Source organism: Oncorhynchus nerka, linkage group LG1 (assembly GCF_034236695.1).
Source record: "Oncorhynchus nerka isolate Pitt River linkage group LG1, Oner_Uvic_2.0, whole genome shotgun sequence".
NCBI classification, from domain to species: Eukaryota; Metazoa; Chordata; class Actinopteri; order Salmoniformes; family Salmonidae; genus Oncorhynchus; species Oncorhynchus nerka.
Window position 1 is genome coordinate 17,956,429 of NC_088396.1, and position 18,345 is coordinate 17,974,773.

The following is an 18,345-nucleotide window of genomic DNA, read 5'->3' on the forward strand; positions in this document are numbered from 1 at the left end:
ACTACAACACTGCTGTTTTTTTCATGCTCATGTTTCCCGTGTGTATCAAGAATGGTCCACCACCCAAAGGACATCCACCCAACTTGACACAACTGTGGGAAATATTGGAGTCGACACGGGGCCAGCATCCCTGTGGAACGCTTTTGACTCCCTGCAGAGTCTATGCCCCGACAAATTAAGGCTGTTCTGAGGACAAGGGGGGGGGGGGGGGGGGGAATCACTAAATATTAGGAAGCTGTTCCTAACATTCGGTATACTCAGCGTATGTACCAAACCCAAAACAAAATGCAGCCCGCATGTCCATGTAAAGGAGACCTTGCTAAGGTCTTTAAGAAAGCATTATTCAACTTGTATGTGTCCAATTAAACCCAGTAGTGTAGCTAATGTTGCCCAGTCATTGTTCTGATGCTCTGATGTACCGTCTGAGGCCCTTGAACCTGCCTCCTCTGGGAAATACCTCTCTTTTATGGCTGTAAAACTGCTGTTTAAGAATAACTGTCCTCATTCATTACAGAGAGATTCATGTAGGGAGGAGGATACAACCACAGGCTTTCTGTCAGTAATGAGCCTCATTAAGGCAACGGGCTAGGACAAATGTGGAACTCGCGACTGAATGGTCAGAATAGAAATGCAATCATAGTTTGAAAGCATTGTTTACCTCTTCACTCGTGAAAACGTTTGAGCTTACAGTGAAACTGACATGCTAGCTATAACAACAGATTGGATAAAGTCAACTTTGTAAACCTTAAGTGTTGCATACGAGGATTTGCAAAGAAAACCTCACAGAGTGAATTTAGAATCAAGTGGCGCTACATGGGCAGACAAGATTTAAACGAGGGTCTCTAAAATTCAAATGTACACAAATCCACAAGTAAAGAACTGGGGGAATAAATTCCCTTCACACAACACCATGTTGTTTACACCTCAAGCCGGTAGCCTTTGAATGCTGATCAAAAACACATGGAATTACGTCCAAACTCCTTCAACTGCTCGAGGGGACACTTCAGGGGCCACAGTTTGATGTATTGTCAACCTCTTGCAAACAAACCACAGGGTCATTGTGTGCTAAATCACAATCACGTCATGCATACCAACACATTAGGCATTTGTGCTTTAAAACTCCAGTAGCCTGACAGGCGTTGTTTACACCATGTCAACATGCTGGCTGTGTTTGAAAGTTCATCACCTTAGCTAACCTTAGCTATCTTCTTCATAGATACTATGCTTCTCTTTAGAAACCCATATCTGCTGAAGTTAGTTTGATGTTTGACACACCACTCATTGTGTTGTTCTCTCTGGTCTAGGAGACATTCTCTGCCTGGTGTAATTGCAAGCTAGTGTTTGACTAAATAATCCCCCGGACGTCTGACTCAGTGCTTCTCAAATTGCATGTTTGTGTTGCCGTCGTTTTAGGTCTGGAGGAAAGAAGAGAAGGGGAGAAGCCACACTGGGGGATGCCTGGCAGCCACGTTTCGCCTCTCATGTGACTCTACACTCCCAGAGCTGGCACCTCCAGCGGGCCTTTGGGATTGGCTGTGGTGAGCAGCACCAGATGTTTCATATTACCCGTGCTTCCTGTCTGTTCCACCTTGGAAACTGCCATCAGGCTTGAAGAGCGATTGGCTGGGCAGAATGCAGATAGCGAAGAGGATGAAAGCCTCAGGACCCTGTCTTAATTTTAACGCTGCCACCAGGACAAGGCTGGGTTATAACTGCGTACATGTACTGTTGAAGTCGGAAGTTTACATACACCGTAGCCAAATACATTTAAACTCAGTTTTTCACAATTCCTGACATTTAATCCATGTAAAAATGTCCTGTCTTAGGTCAGTTAGGATCACCACTTTATTTTAAGAATGTGAAATGTCAGAATAATAGTAGAGAGACTGATTTATTTCAGCTTTTATTTCTTTAATCACATTCCCAGTGGGTCAGAAGTTTACATACACTCAAGTAGTATGGCCGTCCATGTCATCTGGACCTGAACTTGGAGAGCTACATGTATACCTCGCTACTTGCTAATTGACTTGATAAGCGTCGCTTTTACCACAAAGAGCCTTGTCCAGGCCAGAGGCACAAGTTAAGGATCCCTCCTGAAGGTACCACATTTATCTGTACAAACAATAGTACGCAAGTATAAACACCATGGGACCACCTAGCCGTCATACCACTCATGAAGGAGACGCGTTCTGTCTCCTAGAGATGAACATACTTTGGTGCGAAAAGTGCAAATCATTCCCAGAACAACAGCAAATGACCTTGTGAATATGCTGGAGGAAACAGGTACAAAAATATCTATATCCACAGTAAAACGAGCCCTATATCGACATAACCTGAAAGGCCGCTCAGCAAGGAAGAAGCCATTGCTCCAAAACCGCCATAAAAAAAGCCAGGCTACGGTTTGCAACTACACATGAGGACAAAGTTTGTACTTTTTGGAGAAATGTCCTCTGGTCTGATAAAACAAAAATAGACCTGTTTGGCCATAATGACCATCGTTATGTTTGGAGGAAAAAGGGTGAGGCTTGCAAGCCGAAGAGCACCATCCCAATCGTGAAGCACGGGGGTGGCAGCATAATGTTGTGGGGGTGCTTTACTGCAGGAGGGACTGTTGCACTTCACAAAATAGATGGGATCATGAGGAGGAAAATTGTGTGTATATATTAAAACAAAGAACAAGGAAGTTAAAGCTTGGTCGCAAATGGGTCTTCCAAATGGACAATGACCCCTGACCTCAATCCTATAGAAAATTTAAAAAGCATGTGCGAGCAAAGGCCTACAAACCCGACTCAGTTACACCAGCTCTGTAAGGAGGAATGGGCCAAAATTCCCCCAACTTATTGTGGGAAGCTTGTGGAAGGCTACCCGAAATGTTTGACCCAAGTTAAACAATTTAAAGGCAATACTACCAAATACTAATTATAGATAGGTCCCATTGGCCTATATGTACTGTATGTTTATAGTTTTGAAAGAATACGAACCAGTAAGACACTCCCGTTACCCCAGAAAATATGGGCCACTCGAACAATTTGGGTTGTAAATCAAAACAAAACACATCACTATGGCTCACAGGGGTAAATGCAGCTCATTCAATAATTATTCTGGAATAGAAGAAGCCACTAATAGCAGCATTTGGAATTACATTTTCCACTCCACAGGCGAGCCATTGGTTCCTTTCTCTGCTCAGAAACCATTCCATCTTCTCCAGAAAGGTCTGGGAATTATTTAAACTGGAGAGGGAGGGAGGCTCTTCTCAGAGAAAAGGTCATGAACAGAACTCTTAAAAAGCAATTGGCACAACCCTCTTTGTCACCAAGTGACAATAACAAACTGTATTTGACATTGAGCAGTACATAAAAAAATTGGTGCTACAATTCTTCTATCATTGTCTTTGACTAAAGTACAAACAGGCTGATCATCAGGCTAGATCTACACTTTCAGAGAAACTGTTTCCAGGTGTAAGCTCTGTGTGTCTGAAGACACATTTGGTAAAGGCATTAGTCAGGCAGCCGCACGGGTGGATGAAATCCCTCTAATCTGAGTCAATCTGTCCCCTCCGTCCTCACTGTATCTCTCTCTCTCTCTCTATCTGGGGAAGAGAGGGGCACATTGACACATCCCAGCCCTGCTAATAAAGCTCTAAGTCTCCGTGATGACAAACGATAATGGAACTGAAATTGCACCCACTTGTTCTGCTGATCTATAATTTCAGAGAAGACTCAATAAGCACAGATCTGAAGTGTGTGCTGTTCATTGGAGCTGGGCCGTATACAGCACGAAACAGAACCTCACCTCAGTGAACTTAATCTCCTAAATACAATGTTCATCATCATAAGCCTTGTATATTTAACCCAGCACAAGGTTCATGGTACTGCTACTTGTATCATATATAATTCAAAGACTCATTGCTGTAATTAGTCAGCAGTAAACACTAATATTACCAGCCATCTGCTGTATCTCCATCGTGAGAATACTGTGTTACTTGAATCTTGAATACTGTTTTCTTGCCCTCTTTATGCTACTTTCTCACGTCTCAGTACATCTGAACATGTCCTTCAGGCAATGAGAGGCACACAAACTTGACATTGTTAGCCAGCCATGTGAATAACCTCAGACTTGAGAAATCAACTGTGTACATGAATATTCATTAGTAACAACAGCTGCTCCTATAGAATTCAATATAAAAGTGCTGGAATTGAATTGATAAGTAGGCCTACCTCGCTATCTATGAGATGGTTAGTATGGATCATACAGTTTGGCCATTGCCCGTGGCCAAGGAATTATAATGCATTTAATATTCCTTGCATGTATGAAAGCAATTGGCACAACCCTCTTTAATATTCCTTATTGTTCAGATAGTATCTGATAGTATCTCAAAGAAAAGTGCTTTACTTGTGTCCCAATGGTTTCCAATGAGACTATAATCACTTTCCAGAAGTTCCCATGCTGCAGCTGCTATGATTGTGCATAACATTATCTCTGATCAGGTCTTTGATTTTGCTACTTGTCACACAGGGGGTAGGGACATGCACGAGAGTACATGCGCACACACACACGCACACGCACACACACACAATGGAGACATAATGAAACACAGGGACAAAACTCTCAGGCTAATCTTGGGGGTTTCCCATGACCACCCCCTACTCCCTCCTCCTCCCTCCTTCTCTCACAGCTGCTGGGAACTCTTTCTCTTCCAGCGGTCTCCGTATCGGCATACCTATTGTCTCCAGCATCACGCTGCCAACCTCTCACCCCTGACCCAACAGTTTACCCTACTCTAACTCCGGGGCTCGAGGCTCCCAGACATCTTTAACACGGGGACCTCCTTCTCCATTCAGCCCAGCCAGAGCCCCCTCCCTCTCTCTCTCTCTCTCTCTCTCTCTCTCTCCACAGGCCAGGCATCTAAAGGAGTGTCAGGATTCATCAGCAGCGCTATGACAACAGAGGAATGGATGAGGCAGCTCGCTTTAATGCCTTTGTTCTGCCACGCAGCACTCCTAACCCTCCTAACCCGGCTATGTGAGCTATGATCTGCATCCTGGAGCTGGATCCTGGAAGGACAAAGACCTGCTGCAACCTGAACTTGGCATTTCCACCCCGCTGCTGGCCTCAGGCACCAACCAGGAGACGTGTTGACCAGTTATCCTTTATTTCATTCGGACTAAGTGAATATAGAGTCACACGTGTTGTAAGATGAAGATGGAAACTAATCTATTTTATTAAGTGGGTCATTCCATTACTCTACACAGAAAATTCTCCAGTGTTATTTTTTTCAAAGAAATCAACACTGAAAGTGTTGAGTAGGTGGACCCATATACTCAGTGTTAAGTGAGCACACTGCTTAGAGTAATAAGGCTTTATTACTTAACACTGAGTATATTGGAGTGCCCTGCCTTTCGGGTCAATTGTAGAGTTAACACCTATGACTGTATTTGTTAGTGACAGAGAGATGGTTGTTGCACTTGTCACTGTAGTGGTACCCCGTAAGGTCATCCTTTGTACCTTTAGTTATAAGTGCATAATTGTACCCCAGTTCATACAGGACTGCAAGTAGGGTCCCAAAATTCCCACTGGATCATTTCCCGGTCTATTGGTATGTCTAAGGAGAGGTAGAGTAGAGGGAGCAGTGAAAACACAGACTGTGGATGACCCATTTATGCCATCAGCCTCTGTAGTGTACTTCGAAATGTCTCCTGCTCTCAGCTGTAGCTGAATGTGTACATTAAACTATCCTGAAGGACACAACAGAGTTTTAATCAACTGTTTGGTATATCTGAATGTGAAAAATAACAGACATCATTTTATAGACACTATAGTCTGCAAGCTGAATTCCAATTTCCAACTGCTCGGCTCATGCATCTGACAGTGCATACTTCAATATGTCCTGAAGCCATGCTGTTCCTCATTAGATTCACCCGTCCAATTGTGAACCACAGACGAAAAACACAGACATCCCTCAATTCCAGTGCCAATAGCCAAACATCAGATCTAAAAACATAGCAAATGATCATCCCATTTTTTATGTTCAGAAAAAAACTGACCATAGCTGAAGAGCCAGCCAGGCGACTTAAACAGCTTTTGTTAAGCCTAAATGAAACCAGCAGCTTTGAACTTGGTCAAGTCAAATAGATGACACACACACACACACACACACACACACACACACTGACGTCTCACCCTGTTCATAAAGCAGTGAGTATGGCACGAGGAGAGAGGAAACACTGAATCCCACTTCTCATGCACATCTGGTTAATAAGGTCCACTATCCCCAATACGGTTCTACAAAGCTCTTTAATTGGTCCCAAACCTGTTTGGGTAACAGTAAACCAGGAAGCTGGTCGCTCCCTATGTTCCAGATGTTCTCTCTCCTTCACTGCATTATTTTTTAAATCTCAGCTGTGGCCTCTCTATTATTACAGCATTAGTTTCTTATAGGGCAGATGTCCGACATTGAAATGAATTATGAGACATAGCAGCAGTTTCAATTTCATACAGCACCGCTAACTCCTCTCCCCTGGTCTCCCTTGGTCTGTGTTGCTCACTGAACACAGTTACGGGGTCAAGTTGTTTTTCAGACAGGAACATCTGGGATTTCCTCTCCCAGGCCCTGAAGCTTCGTTCTCATTGACATTCTCTTAGTCCAGGGCTTTGCAGCTCTCACACTGTTCTCAATGTTTTCGCTTCTCATTTCCTCCTAAATGAACTAGAAGGATACAAAATCCTCTCAGCTTAAATACTGTCCCATTAACCAAAGAACCATGCTTTGATGCTAGCTAGATACCAGCAAAAATGCTTCCGGTATAGTTTGGTCAAGATATAAATGTTACCAATAATATTGATAATTCTTTACCAGTCAACACACCAGATATCTTTCTACATCTCTCATATTTGTGTTGAGAGAATATGAGGCTCAGTCATGCGTCTAGATACTGTAAACTATATTCTTTATTCCAATTTTTCAATCCCCAAACAGTCTTAGCGGCAAATGTGATCCCTGGATACACAAGCTAATGGGTTTCCTGCAGCTGTTGCTTTATCCAGACAGAATGCTCCGCTATTCTGGATATTTTCATCTGCCGGGCAGAGGTGTCTTCTATGTCTATCAAGATAATCCTAGGAGGATGACAGGTGGACAATGTGAGATTGACTCAGAGCCTTCATTCATTCCACAGGAAACGCATTCCTAGCGGAACAATTCGGCTAACACGGTCAACCCTCTGAGACAGAGGGCAACGTGTGTACATGATGACCTTTGGAATAGTTCAACTGATTTATCTCTTAAATGTATCTTTGAATAGCAGTGATCAATTATGACCTGATTATAAGGACGTTGGTCTAATTAGTGCCTTTTCATTTGACATCTTTCCGTAAACATTGAACATTTGTGTACAGTATTTGGGGGGTTGGAATTTGCTTGATTGGATTTGATGAATATTAAACGGAGTTCTCTTTATTCACATAAAACGAGTCAAAAGAAGAGGATATCACTCTATCGAGCCATTGGCAAAATCCATCAGAATGCCAGAAGCAGTATCCATCCGCAGCTATGCAGCAGGTAAACACCACCAGATACGTGTCTGTTAAACCAGATCTCACAAAAGTATTCTTTTTCATGTTGTCCTGAAGAGACCCAGAGGAAGTATGAAAGGGTTACTTTAGTTTGCATTTAAAAGTCTGCTCGATACAGCGTACCCTTTTGGCTGCCTGTGAATGGCCCGGGGCAGGCCAGCATGCCTCTTCATATGGTGAACACCTCTTAGCGCTGCACTGGGGGAACCCCAGAACGCCTTTGTCTTACGGGTTGTTTAGCAGCAGTGCTAAAGGAGCCGAGCACAAAGAGCTATCTGTGAAGTTGTTTAATATTCTCAATGGGCACCTGGCCAACAGGCTGGTCCTACAGCCTCCTTCTGTAATTTTGCTTGCACATAGGATTCACAGTATGTTGCCTGTAAAAACAATTGGTCAATGATTCTTTTAAACAGCCCTATTTTTTACCTCTATCTTGTGGGCATTCTCTTTTTATATAGCCATTGCTTTCGCCCGGAAAGGAGCAAGATACGTTCAACTTTGACCCTGTTGTTGTGATCGTTGTCATGGTAACCTGACAGCTGTAGTTTCTATTCCCCTATTTAAAGTCTGACATTCCACTGCTTTCATTTCTTCACATTCACAACGGTAGGTTAGCAGCTTGTAGCCTACTTGTAAATAATTAGTAATTAATGACCTTGCATTTTCCTGTTATGGTGAATATAAAGTTGGCTACTCAAAACATTCTATGTTCTGGTAATTATATGAGCAGGCTAGAGAAAGAAATCCATTATTCATTTGTTCATGCTGGTCCTCAAAAACATTATAAGACTAATCAAATGTATTTTCAAAAGAACAGAATAGCATATCATTTGAGTTTATTATGTTACTGGTCTGCTGCGCCATGCAAATGAAATCAATAGTTATTTTTTTAAACAGACAAGAGACACACTTAGCCTACATTCCACTGCTCTGATCACAATCAACACACATATGGCCCTATATTTTATTGATAAGAATTAATATAAAGGAATATAACAGAATAAAATTGAAATAATATTTGGAACCGCATTAGAATCTGCTCTGTTCGATCATGTCCAGAATAAAAACCTCTGACCTGGACGAAACTCTGTAGGATGATTTCAGAAAGCACAATGGGGCTGCTTCGGTCCCATTGGATTTTATTTCATTATTTTGCCACATTGGATGTAATCACAAAATCTTCTTTCAAACTCCCCAACAGCTATTTTGGCTGATGACAGATTAGCGATTACTAGCGATTTGTAGTTTAAATTAGAAACTTATGCATATTAAGTATTTAAGCTGCAATACGTAACTTTTTGGGCGACCCAATCAAATTCGCATAGAAATGTGTGCTATAGATCTGTCCTTCTCTGTGAAAGCAAGCCTAAGAAGTGGTAGATCTGTTCTATGTGAGCTATTTCTATGCTTCCCGTTCTTAAGTTTAGTTTTTGCGTCTTTTACTTCCAGTTATCATAAGCCTCAAACTTGAAAATAATATATTTTTGGTTATGGAAAATATATTTCACAGCAGTTTAAATGGCACAATGATTCTACACTATACTTGCTTGTTTTGTCACGTAAACTGAAATTAGGCGATTTATTAGAATTTTTGCAACCAGGAAATGGCGGAGCGATTTCCACATAGAGCATATTTAACCCAGAATTTATTAGCTAAATATAAGGGCCTTTAAAGGGAAATGTCATATTCATCATGTCCAGTACCACCCCAACATCAACGTGAAAATTGTGCGCTTCTATGTTTTGTAGTAAAAAAAATAGAGAAAGATAATGACATCATTGGTGTGCGTCGTATGATTTCAACCAATTATGAGTAGGCATTGCCTGCTAATTGGTTGATGACTCCTACCGAAGGTGGCTCCCCTTCCTGTTCGGGTGGCGCTCGGCGGTCGTCGTCACCGGCCTACTAGCTGCCACTGATCCTTTTCCCCCTTTCTGTTTATTGGTTTCACCTGTTTTGTGTTTAGGCTGATTAGTCAGGCTATGTTAACCAGTAGGTCCGCCAACAGTATGTTGATGTTGGGGTGGTGCTGGAGATGAAGACTTTAAATACCTGACGAAGATCCGTTTCGAATCGAAAAGCGGTGAATTGGGAGCTTTAAAAGTGTGGGGGCCTTCTTTTTCTGTACTACTATTCTTTATTAGCCCAGCACCTATGTTTTTAAAGATGTGCGTATGACCACAAACTTGCCTTTAAATATTTACCCATCAAAGTCAAGAAAAAAAAAGATGAAATGGCACTGTGCATTCCCCCAAGCTAAATTACAAAGCATTTCTGTGACAATAGACAAGAACAGCTCAAGGACAGAACTACATACATTTAAATGGAGAGAAAAAAATGCATTCAAAGCATTTCTGTGGTCGACAAGGACAAGTTTGATGTCGGACAACAACAGAATGTTCATAATTCAATGTGTGCCAAAGACGGTAAGATGAAAGGCGAGGGGTTGGCGGGACTTTTAAATACATTACCGCAATCATGGCTTGGTTGGTTGGTAGTAATAAAAGTACAGGTTTTGTTGCAATACCTTTCAGATATAAATAAAATGTGTCAAAAAGTTGGTGGCATGATAAAGTAAGCGGAAAAACATCTAGGTATGAAAGGTATATAACAGTCCTCCACCACCACAATCCATTCCCAGTCTCCCACAGCGTACTGTGTTCTGGGGGTATTTTCTCTCTGGCTCTCTGCAGATGACCCTGGAGGGCATTAGCTGGAAGCTCCAAATCATTTGGACTCACTGTCTGTTGCTGCTACCCTAACTGCCATCGACAGTCAAACAGTTATTTTTTAATTTAAAAAAATATATATATCCATAAAAAACTGAACTAAAACACAAACAAAACAGATCAAGGCTACAACATGAGAAGTTCAAGCGGTGGTTTTGAACAAGGTCAGAAGACGATGAGAGATACTGACCGCAGTATGTTGAAGTGTGTTGAATGGCTCCAATATTTCACTTGAGCTATCACTGTTGACAGCGAAATCACCTCAAAGGGTCTGCCAGTTGTCTATTTCAGGCACATTATAAAATGGAAGGTGAAAGATTATTGGGGCTGCTTCGGTCCTATTGGATTTGATTATTTTGCTTTCTCTGCAGAGATACAGTACGATTTCGTACTCGTATCATTAAAATACTATTGCTCCCACAAAGTTAAGATACAAATCCAAAGGAAGTAGTCTGTCTTGTTAATTGCATCAGCCCCATTTTTTGACGACACAATCACTAACCCCCATCTCGCCCTCTGACCTACTAGCTAATTTACTGGCCCAGATCCTGATCTAGTACTGAAGGGTTGGGGCCTCTGGGTTACTAGTATAGGAAATGATGTCACAACCTACAGATACCTCTGCCCCCTGGTATCAGTAGCTAGGCATGATGCTGTCTATCACTATATACCAATTATGTCAAGCCACTATTCCTGACCCTGAAACAAAGTGACTGTTATGCCCTAGCCTATATACTTTATGATCTGTGTAGGCTATTTGTTTAACCGAAGCTTGGCAATAGTTCTGGGTCATGTTGGAAATGGTTATTGATTTCCGTCGCATCGATACAGTCCCCAAGCGTAGGCTGGCCTGTTCAATGAGGGTGTGAATGCACATCAGCACTGTGTCGGTCTGTGGCCACTGTCTGCTTTTGTGTCGGTCTGTGGCCCACTGTCTGCTTTGTGTCAGTCTTGTGGCCCACTGTCTGCTTTTGTGTCGTTCTGTGGCCCACTGTCTGCTTTTGTGTCGTTCTGTGGCCCACTGTCTGCTTTGTGTCGGTCTGTGGCCCACTGTCTGCTTTTGTGTCGGTCCGTGGCCCACTGTCTGCTTTTGTGTCAGTCTGTGGCTACTGTTTGCTTTGTATCGGTCTGTGGCCCACTGTCTGCTTTGTGTCGGTCTGTGGTCCACTGTCTGCTTTTATGTCGGTCTGAGGTCCACTGTCTGCTTTTGTGTCGGTCTGTGGGCACTGTCGGCTTTCACCCAGGCCTTCTGGAAATGTTTGTGTGGACCACACATTCTGTGCTGTACAAAAAACACTGATACAGACTGTTTGTCCACAGACAGGGATGACAAATATCCCCTCAGCTAGGCTCGGGCCACTGCCAGCATACAGAGTCTCTGAAGACACTTTGTCCATCATGGGTTTGTTCATGTTATATAAGGTACTTCATACTATCAGGATGCATTTTTTATTATTATTAATAAAAAGGATATTGTAAAAAAAGTTTTTGTTACTCTGGAGGTAATGTTCAATAACAAAAACTCACAGTTTAATTTATTTTTAAACAAGCTCAACAACAAAAAATCGCACAGTCAATGTCTTTATTATGACCGACCATGTCAAACGGAACAAGTGTTCTGGAGGAGGCAGGATGTACTCATTTACATATCCTGGATATTTTTAGGCATTCAGATTCCACCCTGTTTCCAGCACCAATGTGACAACTCTCTAACAAGGGTGAACTCTGGAGGTTAGCACAGTGAATCCCCCCCTCGCCCCCCGCGCCCCCACACATCACAGTGGAGCAGTGAATAGGCCCTTAATAAAAGTGAGGGGGACGGGCCATGCTTGAGCAAGCATTCCCACTCAGGAACTTCTATTCCTATCATTTCATATCACAATACACAATGGCCCTCTTTGTGACAGGAGGAGGACTTATTAAACTCAACAAATTAACATGAGCGCTTGGACGGAGCTGCAATGTTGGTGCCGGGCAATCAACCATCCACAGTGAAGACAGAGAAGAGAGGATAAGAGGTGTGGACGAGTGGAGAGAATGAGCAGTGAAGAGGGGAGAAGGAAAAGAAGAGAAGGAGGAGAGACAGCAGGAGAGGTGGGAAGGTGGAACAGGGAGAAGAAAGAGGAGGGGAGAGAAAGAGAAAGGGATTAAATAGCAGAGTTTATTTGGTTGGACTAAGTGGTTTCACATCAGAGCAGCTCAGATTGTCTGAGAGGATATGTGGGCCTCATCTGCTGCTTAATTGCCAAAGATGCTCGGTAAGATCCTCTGCCAAATGGAGAGAAGCCCAGAAATCATTAAATTATTACAACAAATACCTCATTAACATGGATATTAAGCATATTTGATGCCCACAAACCCATAATAAAGAGTAATGAAAAATCGTAAATGCTGAAAAAGAAATTGTCTAAATAATAACAACAAAAACATACAGTATGTGGAGAGACAGGGGTGAAATTGTGGTTGGTGAAACATAATAAACAAATGGTTGCATCAGTGGCTGAGTAAATGTGTTATTACATCATCCTTTCTAACGTCATCATTCCTACACAGGTGGTAAAATGACAGCGGTCACATGTGAGAATACCAGGTATTTGAACAGAAAACAAGCTAAACTGCGTCTCTGCAGACTTCACAAAAATATGGATGTAAACGTTATTCATGAGCTGTCCCCTGTTCCAGTATCCATTATCTGGAGTGGGCCTGGCATGGACCAGCTGTGCTCCCACAACACAGAGATAACCTTGAATCCTGATCAGAGCATGGGGACACATGATCTCACCCTCTGTTATTGCTCAGGCATCGGTTGACAAGCCGCTGATTCTGAGAGCAAAAAGAAACACTCGCCCAGTGGCATGACGTTCAAAGATGTGGAACCTCTCCTTTCCTCTCGTCCCTCTCAGGATGCAGGGTCACTGCACAGTCGTGTGCACTGTGTATATAACCATGTCAGAGTAACCCTGCTTGGTGTGACAAAAACAATCTGACACCTTCCAGACATCCCAGATGGTTGCACAAACACCAGGCAGACAGGCAGTTCAAAAAAAGTCCCAAGGAGGGACAACATCTGAGATAGATCATTTCCATGAGGCAGAAAAAAACAATATGTCTGTTTTCTCTGTTGGTGTGTCAATGTAGTCAACAATGACATTCTGAAATTACAGTCAATGGAGACATTGACTTTGGGATTGAGGGAGATTAACAACATTTGGCACAAGACTTATGTCACCACTAAACTCTACCCGTAAACCATGAGTAATAGAGATAAGCCAATCGGATGACAGACAACAGCACCCATGAGATGTTTAATCAAATGAGTCTTTCAAAATTACATTATTGATTTGGGTTAGCAATCAAGTGATTTTTTTCTCTCTTTCTCCGATTACAGTCATAAACAATGGTGCAATGTTTAAATCTTGAGGTTTGACGCCAGTGGTGAATCACTCTTTCCAGAGAACAATTAAGTACAGATCAAAACAGTTTTTGGAGTTCGAGAGTTTCCATGCAGGAAAAACTATTTTTATTTTTTTGGCTATCAAGTTCTGGCTCAGAGAGGAGTTGTTCAGAGTCAAGTAAGTCCATAATTCGCTGTATTTGATTAGCCTTAACTCCTGCAGTCACAAGACAGCCCTAAATGTGAACAAGCATATAATTAAATTGTCTCTATAAAATGGAAAATGACAGGCTTGTAAGTTTCCCCTTTTCGCATCTGCCCCTTCTCTCCTTTCAGAGTTTCTATAAACCGGCAGTAGATCAAGAAATGGCAGAAACATATTGATCCCATCTGTAAAGTACTTTGACTAATGAAACAGCTAGAAGCCACTCGTAGGCCCCTGTGTTGCAAACAAAAACGTAAGTTCTTAGCTGCTGTATTGCATAAACATGCATGATCCTCACAAGCACTATAAACAGTTATCCTTCCTCAATTATATCATGGTAATTTCCCAAGGCGTGATAGTTTAGATCCCATAATAGTGTTGCATGAGTCCACAATCTCTACTCTGGGCTGTTGGCATGGAGGAGATGCATAGCAACAGAGGCCGATGCTGAGTAAACAGGTGAGAGTCACTTGACTATAGAGCTGAGTATAAGTTGGCAGAACATCTGGAACATCTAACTCCATGCTGCTTCCTCACTGAATTAAGTCTTGGGCTTCGGAGGTCCCAGTCAGAGCCAAGCATCCTCCCTCATTGTCCATATATCCACTGTTATAAAACCTCTTTAACACCATAGAGGCATCGAGAAACCGTGGGGAATGTTTTAAATGTGACACCGCCTCCATGAGAAAGTCACCAGGGAATCCATTTAGACAGTGCCAGTAACCTACAGTCTAATGTCTGAAGGGCATCATCTGTTCTCCATGTCCTCAAGGCATCCTGTATTTTTTGGGGATGTAGTCACCAGTCCATGCCTGCATTCCCATGAAGCACATAGAACAAAACATATCCCTAAACAGCTGTAAGACATTCATTTCATTATGCAAAACAGGTCAACCATCAGAACCACTGGAAAGATCCTCGTGCTTGTTTGCCACTTTTCCACAGTGATAATATAGTCAACAACACATTACAGGCTGTTAGATCACGTCTTATTAGTCTTTCTCGTGCGTTACGGATAACATCTTAGGGAAACGTTCAACAACCAAAGCCAATACCTCATTATAAGAAGCTCGCCAGCACTACTACACTCAATGGTAACTTCTCATCCCTATCCCTCCTCGAGGACCTATTGTCTTAATGTCCTACTGAGAGACATATGAATGTGAACAGAGCCTTGAGGCAGTGGACAATGGTCAATTGCAATGCAAGGCAATATCCTCAGAGAGAGAGAGAGAGAGAGAGAGAGAGAGAGAGAGAGAGAGAGAGAGAGAGAGAGAGAGAGATGAGGGGCCTATTTCACAGGGGGCCCATCTACTCTGCAACTTGTAATTCAGTGAACTACCCTCGGCATCAACAGCCACTAAAGTCGCACACAAAGGAGAAGGGCCAAATTAGGAACACAAAGAGGCCACTGTGGGAGCTTCATAGGGAATTAATGAATGCTGATACACATTCTCACACTGACAGTGTTCTCTCCTCCCAGTCCCCCCATAGCCTCAGCTGCACCACTGCAAATCAACAGGCTTATGTGAGAGCTCTATTCCATTTGTTTTCTTAGAATCCATCTATCCTGTGAGAGGGAAGGCTCAGTTCCCCAATAAAAAAAAGCAACATATAGGCCTGCCTTGGAGAGCATCAAAAATCTATTTCTGCATGAATGAGAATGATTCTACTCCTATTATTGAAGGATGGTGTGATATGATATTAAGAACACAAAAGACACTGACAATAGCTTAACAGTCTCATAGACAATTCGGGGGTAAATGAGAGTGCTCTTTCTCAATCTATACTGTCTGTCCCATCTGGCCGACAGCTTCTTAGAGCCCCAAAGCCCATAAGTCCGCTGCGAGCCTTTAAGAAGTTGCTGGATATCCATAGCATTGGCGCCTAGCTCCCTATTGCCAGGCAGGCATCCCCTGGGTGGAAACACAGATGGTCAACACTTGGGACTGAGTCAGAGAGTCAAGTAGGACACAGGAATTACACCCCAGTACAACTCCAAGCCCCTCACAGGCACGACACTGCATCACTTGCCTAGCCTGCCTGAGAGTGTCGAAACTTGATGGAGGGTGTATAGTCTATGGACTCTACGTTGGTTTCGATACCCAAATGCTATAGCATAATATAGGTTTTTGTTTATAGACTAAAACTGAAACTCATCCACTGTCCGCCCACACAACTCTCAAACTCGCTATTAACAGCTCAATATATTCATACTGAATTGCAAACCCAGATGTAGCTGCAAATACAGCTCCATGGATATTACACCATCAATTATTCAATAACAATATGAAACATCTCTATATAAGCTGTTGGAGAATGCATTTCCAATCCATCAACTAAATGATATAGTCAAAACATTATGATCTCTTCAATCAAAACCAATCTACACTGGAAAGTTGCTCATACAAGATGGCATTATAAACATGTATTTGTGATACTCATTTACTCATTTATAACTCATTTAGTTAGTGGTTGAGAAACCAAAGAGCAATATGAGGAATGTACTTCCCCAGACAGGTGATAGTGATGTGGGTTATCAACTCCAGTCGGAACTTCTCAGCCCATGCCGAGTTGCGCCTGGTAGTAGGGAAATCTTTCCAGACTTATCTCCCTTTAATCGTCTTGTGTCGAGTTGGTCAACTACTCTAATGCTGATAGCCTACTAAACCGGGTCAGATAAAAATAAATTGGGTGGAAAGTATTGTAAACATGACACTTTTAGATGTTGTTTGCGCGGAGAGATCTCTTTGGAGGACCAAAAATAATCAACAATCACGGAAAAAGTGGTCAATCTAAAACGTATACGTCAAACATAAACATTTATTTATATTTCATTTTGAAACCTACCCATTTTTAGTTTCCCAGAGTTTCCGAAGTTGAGGAGTCTGTTAAAAGTTCAGCTAACGGGTGATGTTGCGACCGGAGATGCACAACGAACGCCTAAGTAGTCCACAAAGTTGTTGCTGCACCGCGTCCCATTTGGAGACAGGCTGAGTGACGTCACCACCGGAGGATTAGTGTGTAGGTCTGGGTAGGACAGGACAGCGTAGTGCTTAGGCCCCTTAACCCTCCAGAGGACAACTGTGAAAAGTTTGTTGCTCATTCAACCCCAGATACTTTATCTGTGTTCAGCCCTGTTATGCAGCATGCACAAAATTCTTATGGTGGTCCAGATAAAAGACCACTGGTCTAAATTTAGATCAATGAAAATGTGCCATTGCCTGAGTAAAGACTATACCTGGGTTAAATTATCCACATAATGCCTTAGCTGAGATGTTTTGAGGGAATGTAATAAATGTGTAATTCCAGTGAAATAACACATCAAGTTATACCCCAAAAATTATATTTGTCTGGTGAGAGAGGTTTAGCACTGCAGGGTAAGCCAAGGCGTATTCTCAATGCTGCAGTATCCTGTGATGTACCCCTGAAACTCCCAGTAATCCAATATTTTGGATAAGGTGTTAAGTTGTCAGGTCAGCTAGGCTGTCCTGTACAAGAAAGACAACAAGGACAAGGAACCAATGACAGATCAGAGGTTAGCCCCAGACGACCCTTAGCCAAATTGCCACCAACCGGTGATACAGATATCTTCAACCTAGCTTCCTTTTCCTCTGAAAACTCAAAGTGGGAACTCCGCTCAGGCTTTTCTTTTACGCCTGCTAAATTAGGTTAGCCACCGACTTGCAGTGTCAGTGAATCCAACCTGCTGTCCACTGGTGTAAATTCCAGTCCTTCTGTTTCTGGAGCCCGTAGCACATGCTACAACAGGTATATTTCACTGGTCATCCCCAAAGCCAACTCCCCCTTTGGCCGCCTTTCCTTCCAGTTCTCTGCTGCCAATGACTGGAACGAATTGCAAAAATCACTGAAGCTGGAGTCTTATATCTCCCTCACTAACTGAGGCGGCGTACCTTCCGGTACGCTGCCTCACCTTTTTTTAGACCTTATAGCCAGAACCTCCATCAGAAGCTAGCCATCAGAGGCTAACCAGCTAATTAGCTACTAGCTATCTAGTCATTATTAGCCACTGCTAGCGGCCTTTACCTTCTGCACAGGCACCAACAGTTTTTTTTTACCTGGATAATACCTACCAGCCTCGGACTGTTTACAATGCCGGATTCCTGCCGTAAACCCTGGACCATTACTCCTGATCATCACAGCTAGCTAGCTGCCACCGAGTGACCCAGTCCCAAAGCTAGCCCTGAGCCAGGCTTACCGCACGGCCTACTCTGTGATCACCCGGCTACCCAGCCTCCCGGACACGGCTAGAATCCACTACTCCACCGGGTACTTGCCGTAAGCTCTGGACCTTTGCAGCGGATCATCGCTGCTAGCTAGCTGCTACCGAGTGGCTATAGTGGCTAACTCCCCTGCTCCGAAGCTAACACCAGTTAGCCGTGAGCCAGGCGCATCTCCTGGCTAGCAAACGAAATTACTACAA

At 42.9% G+C, this 18,345-nt stretch overlaps 1 protein-coding gene across 2 annotated transcripts in view; it reads right to left on the reverse strand.

The window, feature by feature from the left end:
• The window catches only part of gpm6bb (glycoprotein M6Bb), a 51,634-nt gene extending 34,719 nt beyond the window's left edge, over positions 1-16,915 (reverse strand). Inside the window, exon 1 of one of the 2 annotated variants that reach the window (XM_029633450.2) lies at positions 16,752-16,915. In XM_029633450.2, coding sequence (XP_029489310.1) covers positions 16,752-16,755 — 4 coding nt within the window. In that variant the 5' untranslated portion in view covers positions 16,756-16,915. The remainder of the gene's footprint in view (positions 1-16,751) is intronic. The other variant, XM_029633566.2, reaches the window with a different exon arrangement.
• Positions 16,916-18,345: the final 1,430 nt, after the last annotated feature.